The sequence below is a fragment of the Heterocephalus glaber genome, unplaced genomic scaffold, assembly GCF_053883595.1.
Source record: "Heterocephalus glaber isolate CG9 unplaced genomic scaffold, H.glaber_assembly_v1.0 deba00001687, whole genome shotgun sequence".
In the NCBI taxonomy this organism is placed as follows: Eukaryota; Metazoa; Chordata; class Mammalia; order Rodentia; family Bathyergidae; genus Heterocephalus; species Heterocephalus glaber.
This window is the reverse complement of record NW_028258412.1, coordinates 15,280,055-15,292,160: the sequence shown is the minus strand read 5'-3', so window position 1 is coordinate 15,292,160 and position 12,106 is coordinate 15,280,055. Positions and strand designations below refer to the sequence as shown.

At 45.1% G+C, this 12,106-nt stretch overlaps 1 protein-coding gene and 1 pseudogene across 3 annotated transcripts in view; both read right to left on the bottom strand.

The window, feature by feature from the left end:
- The window catches only part of Wsb2 (WD repeat and SOCS box containing 2), a 25,930-nt gene extending 13,824 nt beyond the window's left edge, over positions 1 to 12,106 (bottom strand). For 2 of the 3 annotated variants that reach the window (XM_013071739.3, XM_004843696.4), the window contains exons 1-2: positions 11,948 to 12,106; positions 3,376 to 3,544 (exon numbers count right to left, since the gene is read on the bottom strand). In XM_013071739.3, the coding sequence (XP_012927193.1) occupies positions 3,376 to 3,544; positions 11,948 to 11,960 (182 nt within the window). In that variant the 5' untranslated portion in view covers positions 11,961 to 12,106. Of the gene's footprint in view, positions 1 to 3,375; positions 3,579 to 11,947 lie in introns of those variants that run through there. The other variant, XM_087198509.1, reaches the window with a different exon arrangement.
- On the bottom strand, positions 4,403 to 6,095 carry LOC106009308 (general transcription factor IIF subunit 1 pseudogene; annotated as a pseudogene).

The following is a 12,106-nucleotide window of genomic DNA, read 5'->3' as shown; positions in this document are numbered from 1 at the left end:
CGTTAATTTTTTAAAAGTCAACTGTATAGGTGATAAAATCTATAAATACTCAAAATTCACATGTCGATATAGGCTCACAGTATGAAATGGTTAAATTAAGCTAATTAACATATATCTCACCTCACATATTTTTGGTTGTGAAAACATTTATGATCTACTCTTGTAGCAATTTTCAAGCATACTTGTACATTAACTACTATGAACATGTTGGACCAGATTTTCCAAATTCATCCTGATACTTTGTGGGTACTTTGAGCAACATCTCCTGGTCCCCATTCTATTGCTCTCATATGAATTTGACTTTTCTTAGATTCCACATAAGAACATGGCAGTATTTGTCTTTCTGTGCCTAACTTATTTCACATAATATCCTCCAGGTTTATCCATGTTGTAGAAAATGACAGAAATAGGGCCGGGGATTTAGCTCAGTGGTTTCGCTGCCTGCTGGGCAAGCACAAGGACCCGAGTTCAGTCCCCGGTACCAAAAAAAACAGAAAATGACAGAAATTTGGTTTTGTTGGGCCGGGGATTTAGCTCAGTGGTTCTGCCGCCTGCCTTGCAAGTGCTAGGTCCTCAGTTCAATCCCTGGTACCAAAAAAAAAAAAAAGAAAGAAATTTGGTTTTGTGAATAAAATATTACTGGAATCCTGTCACTTTCACTTGTACATGTAGTGCTATACTGGCATAACTGAACAGTCATGACAAACTATGTAGCTCACAAGGCCTAAAATATTTACAATTTGGGCCTTTATAGACAATGTTCGCTGGCCCCTGGCCCAAATGGCTATGGGTAATCTGCAAATGTGTTTTCTTGGCTAAACAACCTGAATGTGATCATCGATATCTTTTTGAATGGCTCTGTCCAATCTGCACATTGCCCTCCCTCCTGTGCACGCTGCCCACACCTGCCTGGCCCTGGCATCTCTGGAAGGACTTAAAAGCAGGCCACAGGAAGAACTTCATAGGACAGCTTGGAGCCTCGAAAATTACATTTTATTTTTCATAAAATCCTGATTTCTGCATTTGAATTAAAGGATACACCCTGCAGCCACTTCATTCCACAGGGACAAAGGCACATTCACTTATTATTTAATACCACAAATTGAATTTTTCTAGAAAGAGATACAGTTACATGCTGCTTAACAACAGGGATATATTCTGAGAACAAAAACTGACTTCATAGTTAGATGATTTGTCTTCCTGGGAACATCACCCAGCTACAATTATCATCAGTAAAATTAAGAAAAATAAAAAGAAACAAGATACAAGGCGAAATCTGGAAATGAAACAAATTTTCAAAATTACTCATAATACTAACACCATTCTTGCCACAGTTAACATTTCAGTACAAATTTCTATTTGTGCATAAACATATGTTTTTAAAAAATAAATTTTGGATAATATTGCACATATGGTTTTATAGCCTTTTTTTTTTTTTTTGGTACCAGGGATTGAACTCAGGACCATGTGCTTGTGAGGCAGGTGGCGGCGTCACTGAGCTAAATCCCTGTCCCAGCCTTTTATCAATAAGCCTTATAGTGGACATATTTTCCCAGGTTACTATTCTCCAAAATGTGTGATTTTTTTCCCCCAGAAATCAATAAACTTTTCATTTAACATATTAATGACACTTTTTTCATGCTAAACAATAGATACTGTACATTAAAAAGTTAATAATCAAATACTCTTCCCTGTTTTAATATTAAAATGATATAATTACCCACAGTAATACATGTATTTGAATATAAGTGATTTTTGGGAAAACAACAGACTTTCCATTTTGTTCTCTTTTTAGGACAAACTTTTCAGACAATGAATTGCTATCAGACTTCAAGCTAGACACAAAATTTAACTTAAAATGGGAGATCAAGAAATAATGAATGGGGCTGGGGATTTAGCTCAGTGTTTCTGCCCCCTGCCTCACAAGCCTGCCTCACAAGCACAAGGTCCGGAGTTCGATCCCGGTACCAAGAAAAAAACAAAAGAAATAATGAATGAGCTGGATATGACCATTAGACTGACCATAGAAGGAATTGAAGATAATGATTACAAACACAAAACAATCTTTGATGGCTGCAAAAAATATCACGTGGAAATGCATCAATTTCCTTAACTACTCTCTGATCACTGAATTTTAAGCTAGTCTTGATTTTTTCTGCTATATTATTGCTGCCCTAAAATGGAAAGATAACAGATGCTGGGCCATCTGACTGGAAGCTCAGAGCATTCAGACAGTGGGACCTGTCTATCTCAAAGAAAGAAAAACTTAACTAGGTCAGTAATGAAAAAAAAAAGACCCAATTTAAAAATGGGCAGAAGATCTGAATAAGTGTTTCTTTAAAGAAGGTCTACAAAAGGAACCAATAAACTCACACAAAATGGTGCTCAGCAGCAACAGTCATCTGAGATATGCAAATCAAAACCATTGAGATTCCACTTCACACCCACTAGGATGGCTATGCTGGAATCAAGACAAGTGTTGGCAAGGATGTGAAGAATGCAAAATATGAATACATTGCCAGTGAGAAAGCAAATGGAACCACCACTTAGGTAAAGAGCCTGATACTTCCTCTGATGACCAATGAAATCAAATGCCCGCAAAAAACTTGTACATAAATGTTCAAAGCAGCACTATTTCAAACAGCCAAAAAGTGAAGAAAACCCAAACATCCATCAAAGAGAAATATATGAAGAGGCGGGGATTTAGCTCAGTGGTTTCGCTGCCTGCTGCACAAGTGCAAGGACCCGAGTTTGATCCCCGGTACCAAAAAATAAGAGAGAGAAATATACGAAGAAAATCTACCAGCCCTGTTCCATGCTGTACCATTTGGTGATAAATGGAAATGAAGAACTGATACAGACTACAACATGAACTGTGAAACATTATGCTGGGAGTGGTTTGTCCAAAAAAGATCACTTGTTATAAGATTTCATTAATATGAAATCTCCGTAACAGGCAGATTCAGAGACAGAAAGCAGATTAGTTGTTGCCAGGGAGAGGAAAAATAAGAGAGGGGCTAGGGATGTCCACAAAGGGATACAGGGTTTTCTTCTGAGATGATGAAAATGGTTAAAACTGATTATGGTGATGCACACAAAACTCTGTGAATATACTGAAACCCACTGTTTTAGGCACTTTAAGTGAATTGTATAAGACCACTTTTGTCTCTATAATGCTGTTAAGTCAACTTGGGCTAACAAAATCTTGATACAACTGACTTTCCCATGTACAGAATGTGGGGCTCTGGAATCGACTCTGCCAAATTCCTGAACTGTTCAGCCCTTTTCCCCTCTCTCCTGTTTTGGACAGGGAAAACCCAAAACGATGTGCCCCATCATGAAAACTTCCTCATTCCTTCTGCAAAGAGTACTTACAACTGCTCCTCCAGAGGCCAGGGGATCAGCTTGACGATGCAGTGTCCTTGAGACCAGGCAAACCAGGAGCCATCAGGTGAGAAGGCGACACTCCAGGTTTCACAGCTGGACTTCCAATCAAACTGGTGGGGGCGCCCAGGCTTGAGTTCAGCCAACAGCAGTGGCTCCTCTGGGGCAGGAAAAAGCATGCTTCAAACACACAACCTTGCCAGGGGATTTAGCTCAGTGACACCAAGCCTGCCTCGTAAGCGCAAGGTCCTGAGTTCATCCCCAGTACCAAAAAAACAAAAACAAAAAAACCCCACAACCTCACTCCCGGACAACAGCTAGACTCCGGGAAGCTGCAGTCTACCCTTGACTACGGGAATATTATGGATTCCCTAGTGAGTTGTCATTTAAATGACCTGGAGCAATAACAGTAGCCACAGGCCAAATTCCACTGGGGTTATTCATCCCTAGCCCTCCCAGCAGCCAGTTAACTGTGAGTCAGAGAAACCTTTGTACAAGTAAACCTAATGAATGGAGGCCTCATTTTCCTATGAATGCTCGAGCAGGAAGAAAGTGGAGAGGACACCAAACCAGGACAATACTAGACAGTGCAAAATTGCAAGATATGTAGGCTATGTTCGATCAATCCAAACAGCCTGCCCATTCATTTAATCCCATCGAAAGAGTTATTGAGAAACAGGTAAAAGGAGTATCTGCAACTCAAAGAGTTCTTACTGTTCACAGCACCCTCCCCACCGACAAAGCTAAAAGCATCCAGCCCTTATCTGCCCTCTTCTTGCTCAGATCTATAGGTTAGGCCTCCCTGGTTTCAACCTTTATCTCTTCTTCCTCAGATCTTTTTCAAGAGTCACTTAACTCACTTTCCTGCTGCCAGAGACCCTGCCAAACCTGAAAACACACAGCATGACATGTCATTTCTTCCAAATACATTCCAAAGTAAAAGCCAATAAACCTAGGCCTTCCACCCAACCCTCGGCCCTGGCGCCTCAGCCCTGCCTCCTTCCCATTACACCTCCTGGCCCCGCAGGCCACCCAAGTCTGCTTGACGTGTCCCCACACCCCCTCCTTTCACGTTCACCCTAGGCTCCTTTGGTTTATGGGCATTCTACCTCGGTTTACAACTGAGAAGCATCCCCTAATCTCACACTATCCGAGTGGAAATGAGTCCCGCCGTTTACTTCATGGTCTTCTGCTGTAACCAGCATTTAAGCACTCTCCTGTAATCTTTCTCCCAGGGCCTGTACAGCACTTGGTCACTGATCATCTTGCCCTCGGGGTTGAGGCACTTCAGGATCTGGCCCAGCACGTTCATCCTCTGCTCGCTGCTCAGCCCAGTCTTCTTGGTTTGGAATTTTTTCAGCAGGTCCTTGGTGGTAAGGGACTTCCCCGTCAGGTAACACCACAGGGCGTCCTTGGTCACCTGCACTCACCTGCTCGTCCCTGCTGCTGGGCGTGCTCTTTCCGGATGGCAGCTGTGGGGTGGATTTCCCAGACAGGCTCTGGGGTCCAGTGTCCAGCCGCAACTGCTTGGAAACAGGCATCTCGCTTATCCGCTTCCCTTGCTCCAGTTTGGTGGCAGCAGCCCGCAGGGTAGAGGAAGTGCTGCCGCCCTCAGTGCTGGGGGAGTGGGGTGGGGGGGTTCCCCTCAAGCTCCCTCCCGAGGGCTTCCGCTCCTGCTTTAGGGGTGTCTTCTTCACCATGAAGAGGGCAGAGGAGGCTTCACTGTCCAATGTCACTCTCCTCCACACTGTCAGACTCATTGCTGGTGTCTTTTCCTTCAGGCACTTCTGCCGGGTGGCCGCCTCCTCCTCCTCCCCCTCCCCCTTCTTGGCTGCGCTGGCTTCTCATCCTCACTCTCCTCACTGCTCTCGCTCTGCTTGTCCACATCACGGGCCTCTCTTCCTGCTGCTGCACTTTGGGCTTGCTGGTCTCAGGCTCATCCTGGGAGCTGGAGCCCTCAGACATGTAGTGGATTTCCTGACCCTCAAAGTCCAGGTCGTCGCTGTCCTCAAAGGCCTCATCATTTGAGCCCTTCTTCTTCCTGCCTGCTTGGGTCAGCGGCACCTTCCTCTTGGCCTTGGGGGCTCTGCTGCCCTCTTTGCCGCAGGCCTTGCTGTCGTCTGAGGACATCTCCAGGTCATCCTTCAGGTCGTGGATGCACAGCCCGCTCCTTTTCCTCCTCATCCTGGCACTGGTCCTTGAGCCGCCACTGCTGCATGATGCTGAAGTGGTTCAGGACCTTGTTCCTCCTCTCCGACTCCTCTTTGGCCTCCTCGGTGGTGAGCATGCGGTGCCACGCCAGCGGGGTTAAGTTGTACCAGTTGTGCACGGGGCAGGCCTCGAAGGCCCCATCAGGGCACTGGGTGAAGATGTAGTAGGATGTGTTCTCCAACACACCTGACTTCTTGATGCCCCTGAACTTCCTGCCTGATTTCTGGATGACTCGGAGCAGCCAGGGCTGGTCCTCGGGCCAGAACTCCTTGAGGATGATGTAGTACTTCTTGCAGCGGGCCTCCTCCCCAAGCTTCTGGTTGAACTCACGGCCTGCACCCCACTCGGGCATCTCCTCCTCCTGGCAAATCTTGTTGCTCAAACCCCGCTCCAGCTGGGCCTGATTCCACGTAGCAAAGTTCGCTTTATCGGCTGCATTGAAAGCCATTATATCATATTTTTTGCTTGTGTTCTTGGGAACTCAAATGACATACTGGATGACATTATGGTTCCCAGGGGCCTAGGGTCTCCACTGACAATACTCAGTGGCTCAGGTCCATTCCGACCCCGATTCTTTTTGTCTGCTCTGGTATCTGGTCCCTCAGTCCAAGGAAGCCACTCTGTAGGCTTTGGGTCTCCAGCCCTGACCTAGGACCCCAAACACCTTCTGCCGCCGGCCCTGGGAAAAACTACCCAGCACTTTTAGAGTAGGAACTGCACTGGTGCTTCCTGGTGGGACTGAAACAAAGTTCCTAGTTCAATGCCCTACTCTGGTGGAAGATTCTCCTGAGAGTTAACAGCCTTCAGTGTGGATTTCCTGACCACTATGATTGTAACACATATTAAAATATAAAAACTAGCTTCCATCCTGAATGAAGTCATTTCCTCATGTGTATGTTCCACTGCAGCAGCTCCAATCTGTGACACTTTACAGTTGTTACCAGATAGATACTAACTTAAACCTGTATTCCATATAGTTTAAGATACATCTTTATATCTCTTCTATTTGAATTTAATGAAATCAGAATGTATCTTATGATTGATGACTTCTTATAGTTAAATAGGCAGTATCTTTTTTCAGGGACATAGACTGGTAACACACTCCATGGTGTCTGAGAGTCAGTGAAGCAAATGGTAAAGGTGCACATATATTTTTATATATAAATATCTTCTGGTACGTGCTTCATAGGAAAAGACATAGGTGCATCTTGTTTTATAAAATCAGTGTTACTAAAAACTGTCTTCAAATGGAATTTTAATAAATTTTATCATGCCTTTGTATGTTTTTGTTTTGCTTTTTCTCCAGTACGAGGAATCAAACTCAAGACCTTGGACTTGCCAGGCAGGCACTGCGCCACTGAGCTAAATCCCCGGCCCTTTCACGCCTTTGTAAAGAATATTCATTCCCTGAGGGTCTATATAGAAATCTAGATTTAATTATTAAGTCTAAATTGGCATTTGTTGTCAGTTACAGTGGCATATGCCTATAATCCTAGACTGAGGTGAGGCAGAACTGCCAAATTCAAGATCATCCTAGCCCTCTGCTTCCCAGCACCATGGCATGAGCAGCCCTACTCCACCATGCTTTGAAGCTGGCTGACCCTGGACTGAAACGTGAGCCAAAATAAACCTCTCTTCCTTAAAAAAAAAAAAAAAAAAAAAAACATCCTGGGCAATTTAGCAAGACCATTTCAATATAAATATGTAAATAAATATGGGCTGGGCTGAGTGTGGTGGCACACACCTGTAATCCCAGTACTGAGGAGGAGGAGGAGGAGGAGGAGGAGGAGGAGGAGGATCACCTCAAGTTCAAGGCCAACCTGGGCTACATAGTAAGTTCAGGGCCAGCCTGGAATACAGGGTCTCCAAAAACCAAAAAAGAAGAGGGTAGGGGGTGGTAGCTGGGGATATAGCTCAATGGCAGGGCATCCCTAGGTTCAATGCCCAGTACTGCAAAAAATAAAAAACAAAATAAACTGACATTTGTATAGATGCAGGTAATTCCTCCTAGAAATCTGTGTGATCCTTTCATTTACACAATCACATCAATATGAGTATACTTCTGTGGATGTGAGCATTTATGTGGTAAGACGTCACCTTATATATTATCCAAAAAAGGTCTCTAGATGTTATGCAGGAATTCACCAACATGTTCTTTAATCCTGTTATTTCCAGGTATTTTCCTATGGTGACCTAAGCCCTAATCTATTAATGTCTTCTCCATGTAGCCCAGGTTCTCAATTGGGGCAATTTCAACACTGAGGGCATGTAGCAATATTTGGAGTCACTTTTGATTGTTCTAAGTGGGGGTGTCACATCTAGTGGATGAAGGCTAAGGCTGCAGCTCATCATCCTACCGTGTACAGGACAGCCCCCGCCACAAGGCCCAAAATGTCAATAGTGCTGAGGATGAGAAATAGTTGCCAAATAGCAAATGATACTGACCGATCTGGAGGTGCAATTTCAATTGATCTGGATGAAAATTTCTTTATTCCATCCTGGTAATATTCATATTTGGTTGCTAGGCTTGGTAGTGTACCTCTGTAATCTCAGCACTTGGGAGACTGAGGCAGGAGGATCACCGTGAGTTGGAGGCCAGCCTGGGCTACACAGTGAGTTCAAGGGCAGCCTGAACTACTGAGACAGTAAAACCCTGTCTCAAAAGAAATAGTCACACTCGGTTAATTTCCCTCATAACATACACATTATCCATCCATTTGCATTATAGGGCTCTATCCTGTACAAAGGGCTTCACCTTTGATCTCTCTCATCTCCCAAATTGAATCCATTCACAAGTTCAATGAAGTCTGTTTCCAGAAGACTTGCCAAATCTACTTTCTACCCATCTCCATGGCTACTACTTTAATCTACATAGCACCATCTCTCACCTGGCACTGGGCGGCCAACTTTTCTCCATGCTTCTCTTCTCCCCCTCACCATTCATCCTCCTGCGCTCCCAAAGTGATGAGTTTCAATCATTCTTAGAAGAATAAAACCCAAACTCCTCACCCTGCCCTCAAAATCCTACATTACCTGATCCCTGCCTTTGTTCTCCGCCCATTCCAATGCCCTGGCCTTCTACCTCCTGCCTATGCTCAATCAGTTCAGGGCCTTTGCCCCAGCTACTCCCTTCCTGGGAATGCTTCTCCAGGACTGGGACCTGATCTTCATGTCTGGCTCAAATGATAACTCTTTAGGGACCTCTTCTCTGACTCCTAGTCAATCCCCTTCACAACTCAAGGTCCTTTCTTTCTAGAACCACTTGATTATTAGTATGTCTCCCCACTAGAAAGATGTCCACTCCACTGCAGGGATCTTGTATGTTTACCCCTAATGCTACAAGAGTTCCTGGCAGAGAGCAGGCAGCCAGTAAATATGTGGTGAACAAATACACATCATACCTTTTTAAATATAAATGAAATGAAGTCCCTTAAACTGTTACGATGCTTACACCAAACATTTCACATGAAACCCTTCTTAAATACCAGCCCTACCCAGAATTCACACTCTATTTCTGTGATTTAGGGATTTATTCTCTTGCTATTTCAAGTTTAGGAATCCAAGAGCTAAAAGAAGAAAGAAGCCAGTGACTCCTGTCTCTTGGAGTCTGGGTCCAAACTAAACTTGGCTACAGGAAAAGAAAACCATAATTAGTGCAGAATTTAAAAACAAAACAAAACAGCTGAGATGATCCAGCTGCATCTGGAATTATACCTGCAGTGCTCCTTCTTGGTTTTTAAATGCCTATGGATTAGGGTTTTCTTTCTCTTTTTAATTTTTAAATGACAAACATTGTATATCGTGTACCATAGGATGTTTTGACAGACATTCACTGTGGAATGACTCAATCAAGCAAATTAATGCATGCATTTCTTCACATACTTCTCATTTTTGTGGTCAGGACACTTCAAAAAAATCTACAGTCAGCAATTTTCAAGTAGACAATATACTGTTATTTATTAACTACAGTCACCACAATGTACAACAGATATCTTGAATCTATTCCACTTGTCTCACTGAAGTTTTATAACCTGTGACCAACATTCTCCCAAGTCCCCCTCTCACCCCTTTCGGGATTTCCATTTAAACAATGGGACATGTTTGGACAATCAGGTTCAACGGAAAGACTTTACTATGAGCCTCTTCTATACAAATGGAAGAGATGGAAGCTCTGACCTCAGCGCGCAGGAAGCCTGGAGATGTTTCCTGCCTCTGGACCTTTGCTTTAGCTATTCCAAAGGCCTGGAAAGCTTTGCTTGGTTGCTCCAACACATGGTGCAGGACACCATGCTCACATCATCTTCTGGGAGTCCCTCCTGGCTTCACTATGTAAAGTGACCAACCCAGTTTCTTTCCTTTAATCATTTAATTATAATCATCCAGATATTTTCTTGATTGCTTTTGTTGCTTTTATGTATCTCTTCCTCAACCCACCTGAACTTGCCTATCTTAATGATTGTGGACCACTCTATCCAATACAGTAATTAACAGCCACGCATGGTTACTGACCACTTGAAATGTAGCAGGTCTGAAATGAGATGAGCTGTTAAGTACAAAGTACACACCAGATTTTGAAGTTCTAGAACAATTAAAAAAAAAAACTTCAAAATATCCCAATAATTTTTATTTGATTACATAAATGAATTAAGTTGAAATATTTTAAATGTGTTGGATTGAAACAGTTTTAAAATTAGTTTCACCTATTTCCTTTTTAATTTGGCTACTAGAACATTATACATTACATATATGGCTCCTGTTACATTTCTATTGGCCAGCACTGACCTAGAGGGTGCCTGGCACATAGTAAATACTCAATAAATATTTGAATGAATAAATGAATTCCAACCACTGCTCTGAAGATTTCTACTGTTTTCCATTGTAATTTATTTACAGTAGGCTTTATTCAGTTTCAAAGAAGGTAAAAACTCTCTAGCCTACTCTCCCCTATTTTCTTTTAATAGGTAGCTTGGCAGCTCACAACAGCTCTCTCTGCCCACACTCCCGAAACACAGTTGTCAATTATTAGGAAAAACCCAGAACTGGAAACAGATTCTTGTTAAAAAGTGAGGCTAGCTATTGTTTTCTGATTGAACTATAAGGAATCAATGGAAATGACAGCGGAAGCTATAAAGAGATTCAGGTAAGAGTTTCATGAAAACAGTAGGGATTATTTAAAAAGAATTCTATGGGTAATGCACTTACTGAAAAGAAAGGCCCATATCTAGATGGGAACTGGAAAGAGCTGCCTCTACACCTTTTACTGAAAGCCTGGCTCCAGCAAACAAAGAACTGTCATTTCCTAAATTAAAAAGTAACATCCCCCCAGGGAATGCCTCGATTTCAACCAACCCACCCTCAATAATAAGCCATCAGCAATCAGAGCCCTCCACACCAAACTGAAGCCTGAACCTCACTCCCAGAGGTTCTGTAACAAATTCGAGCCTTAGGCCTCAGCCCCTTCTGAGAAGTTCACCTAAGACTGCCTTCAAGCCTTCGCACTTTCGGGAGTTTAGGGCTCTCAGAATAAATCCTAAACCCACCCCAAATTTCTATACAAGTGACACAGGGCACAGGGGCAAGGCAGTCGGAAGAAAGGTGCCTAAGGGCTACATCCTGAGGTTTTGCCTTTGCTTAATAACCACACCTTGTCCACTGAGATAGTGTTCTCCATGCTGGCACGAAGTACATCGAATATTCTGATATGCACACTGGTCACACTGGTTTCTGATGGTGACAGCTGTTAACTAGGACAGGGCAAGTCCCGGACCTCACCCATCGAGGTAACCTTCACTCGCCTAATCATACATGTCCCCAGAGACGAGCGCCCCAGGGGCCCCAACTTCACTAAAATACAGTCCCTAGTGAGAGGTGGCCCGGGATAAGGTTCCAACAGGGACCCCAGACCTCCCGCGTGTGAACTGGTAAGTTTGGGATCTCTCAACCACCCACTGAGGCAGGCACTGTTATTATCCATCTTGCAGAGACAAAACGGGGACGCGGGTGGGGGTGGCGAGCGGCTTGTCCACGAGCATGGTTACCCAGCTTGCTAGGGCAGAGCTGACGCCCCAGCACCCTGCGAGCGCGACCCACGCCCTTAGGGACTGTCCTCCCGCGTCCCGCCCCGGCGCCCACCCGACACCGGTCGGCTCCGGTCCCGGCGGCGGCCGCTGACAGCGAAAGTGAAACAAAGCTGGGCGCCCGCGCGTCCACACCGCTGCCGACTCCGCAGTCGACCCCGCGCCCGCCGCCCGCCCGCCGCCCCGGGGTCCCCGCGCCGCCCCCGCCTCGCTCCGCTCCGCCCCAGGTAGCGACCGGGGCCCGCGACCCGGAACGGGCACCCAGCCCCACTCACCTCCGGCCTCCATGGAGGACGCGGCCGCGCGGCAGGCGGTGGGCGCCTCAGCCCCCCGGGCCGCCGGCCCTCATGCCGCCCCCGCGTCGCCCGCCCCCGCCCCCGCCCCCGCCCCGCTGCCACCCGGAGAGGCCATCAGCTGCTTCCCGTCACATGGCG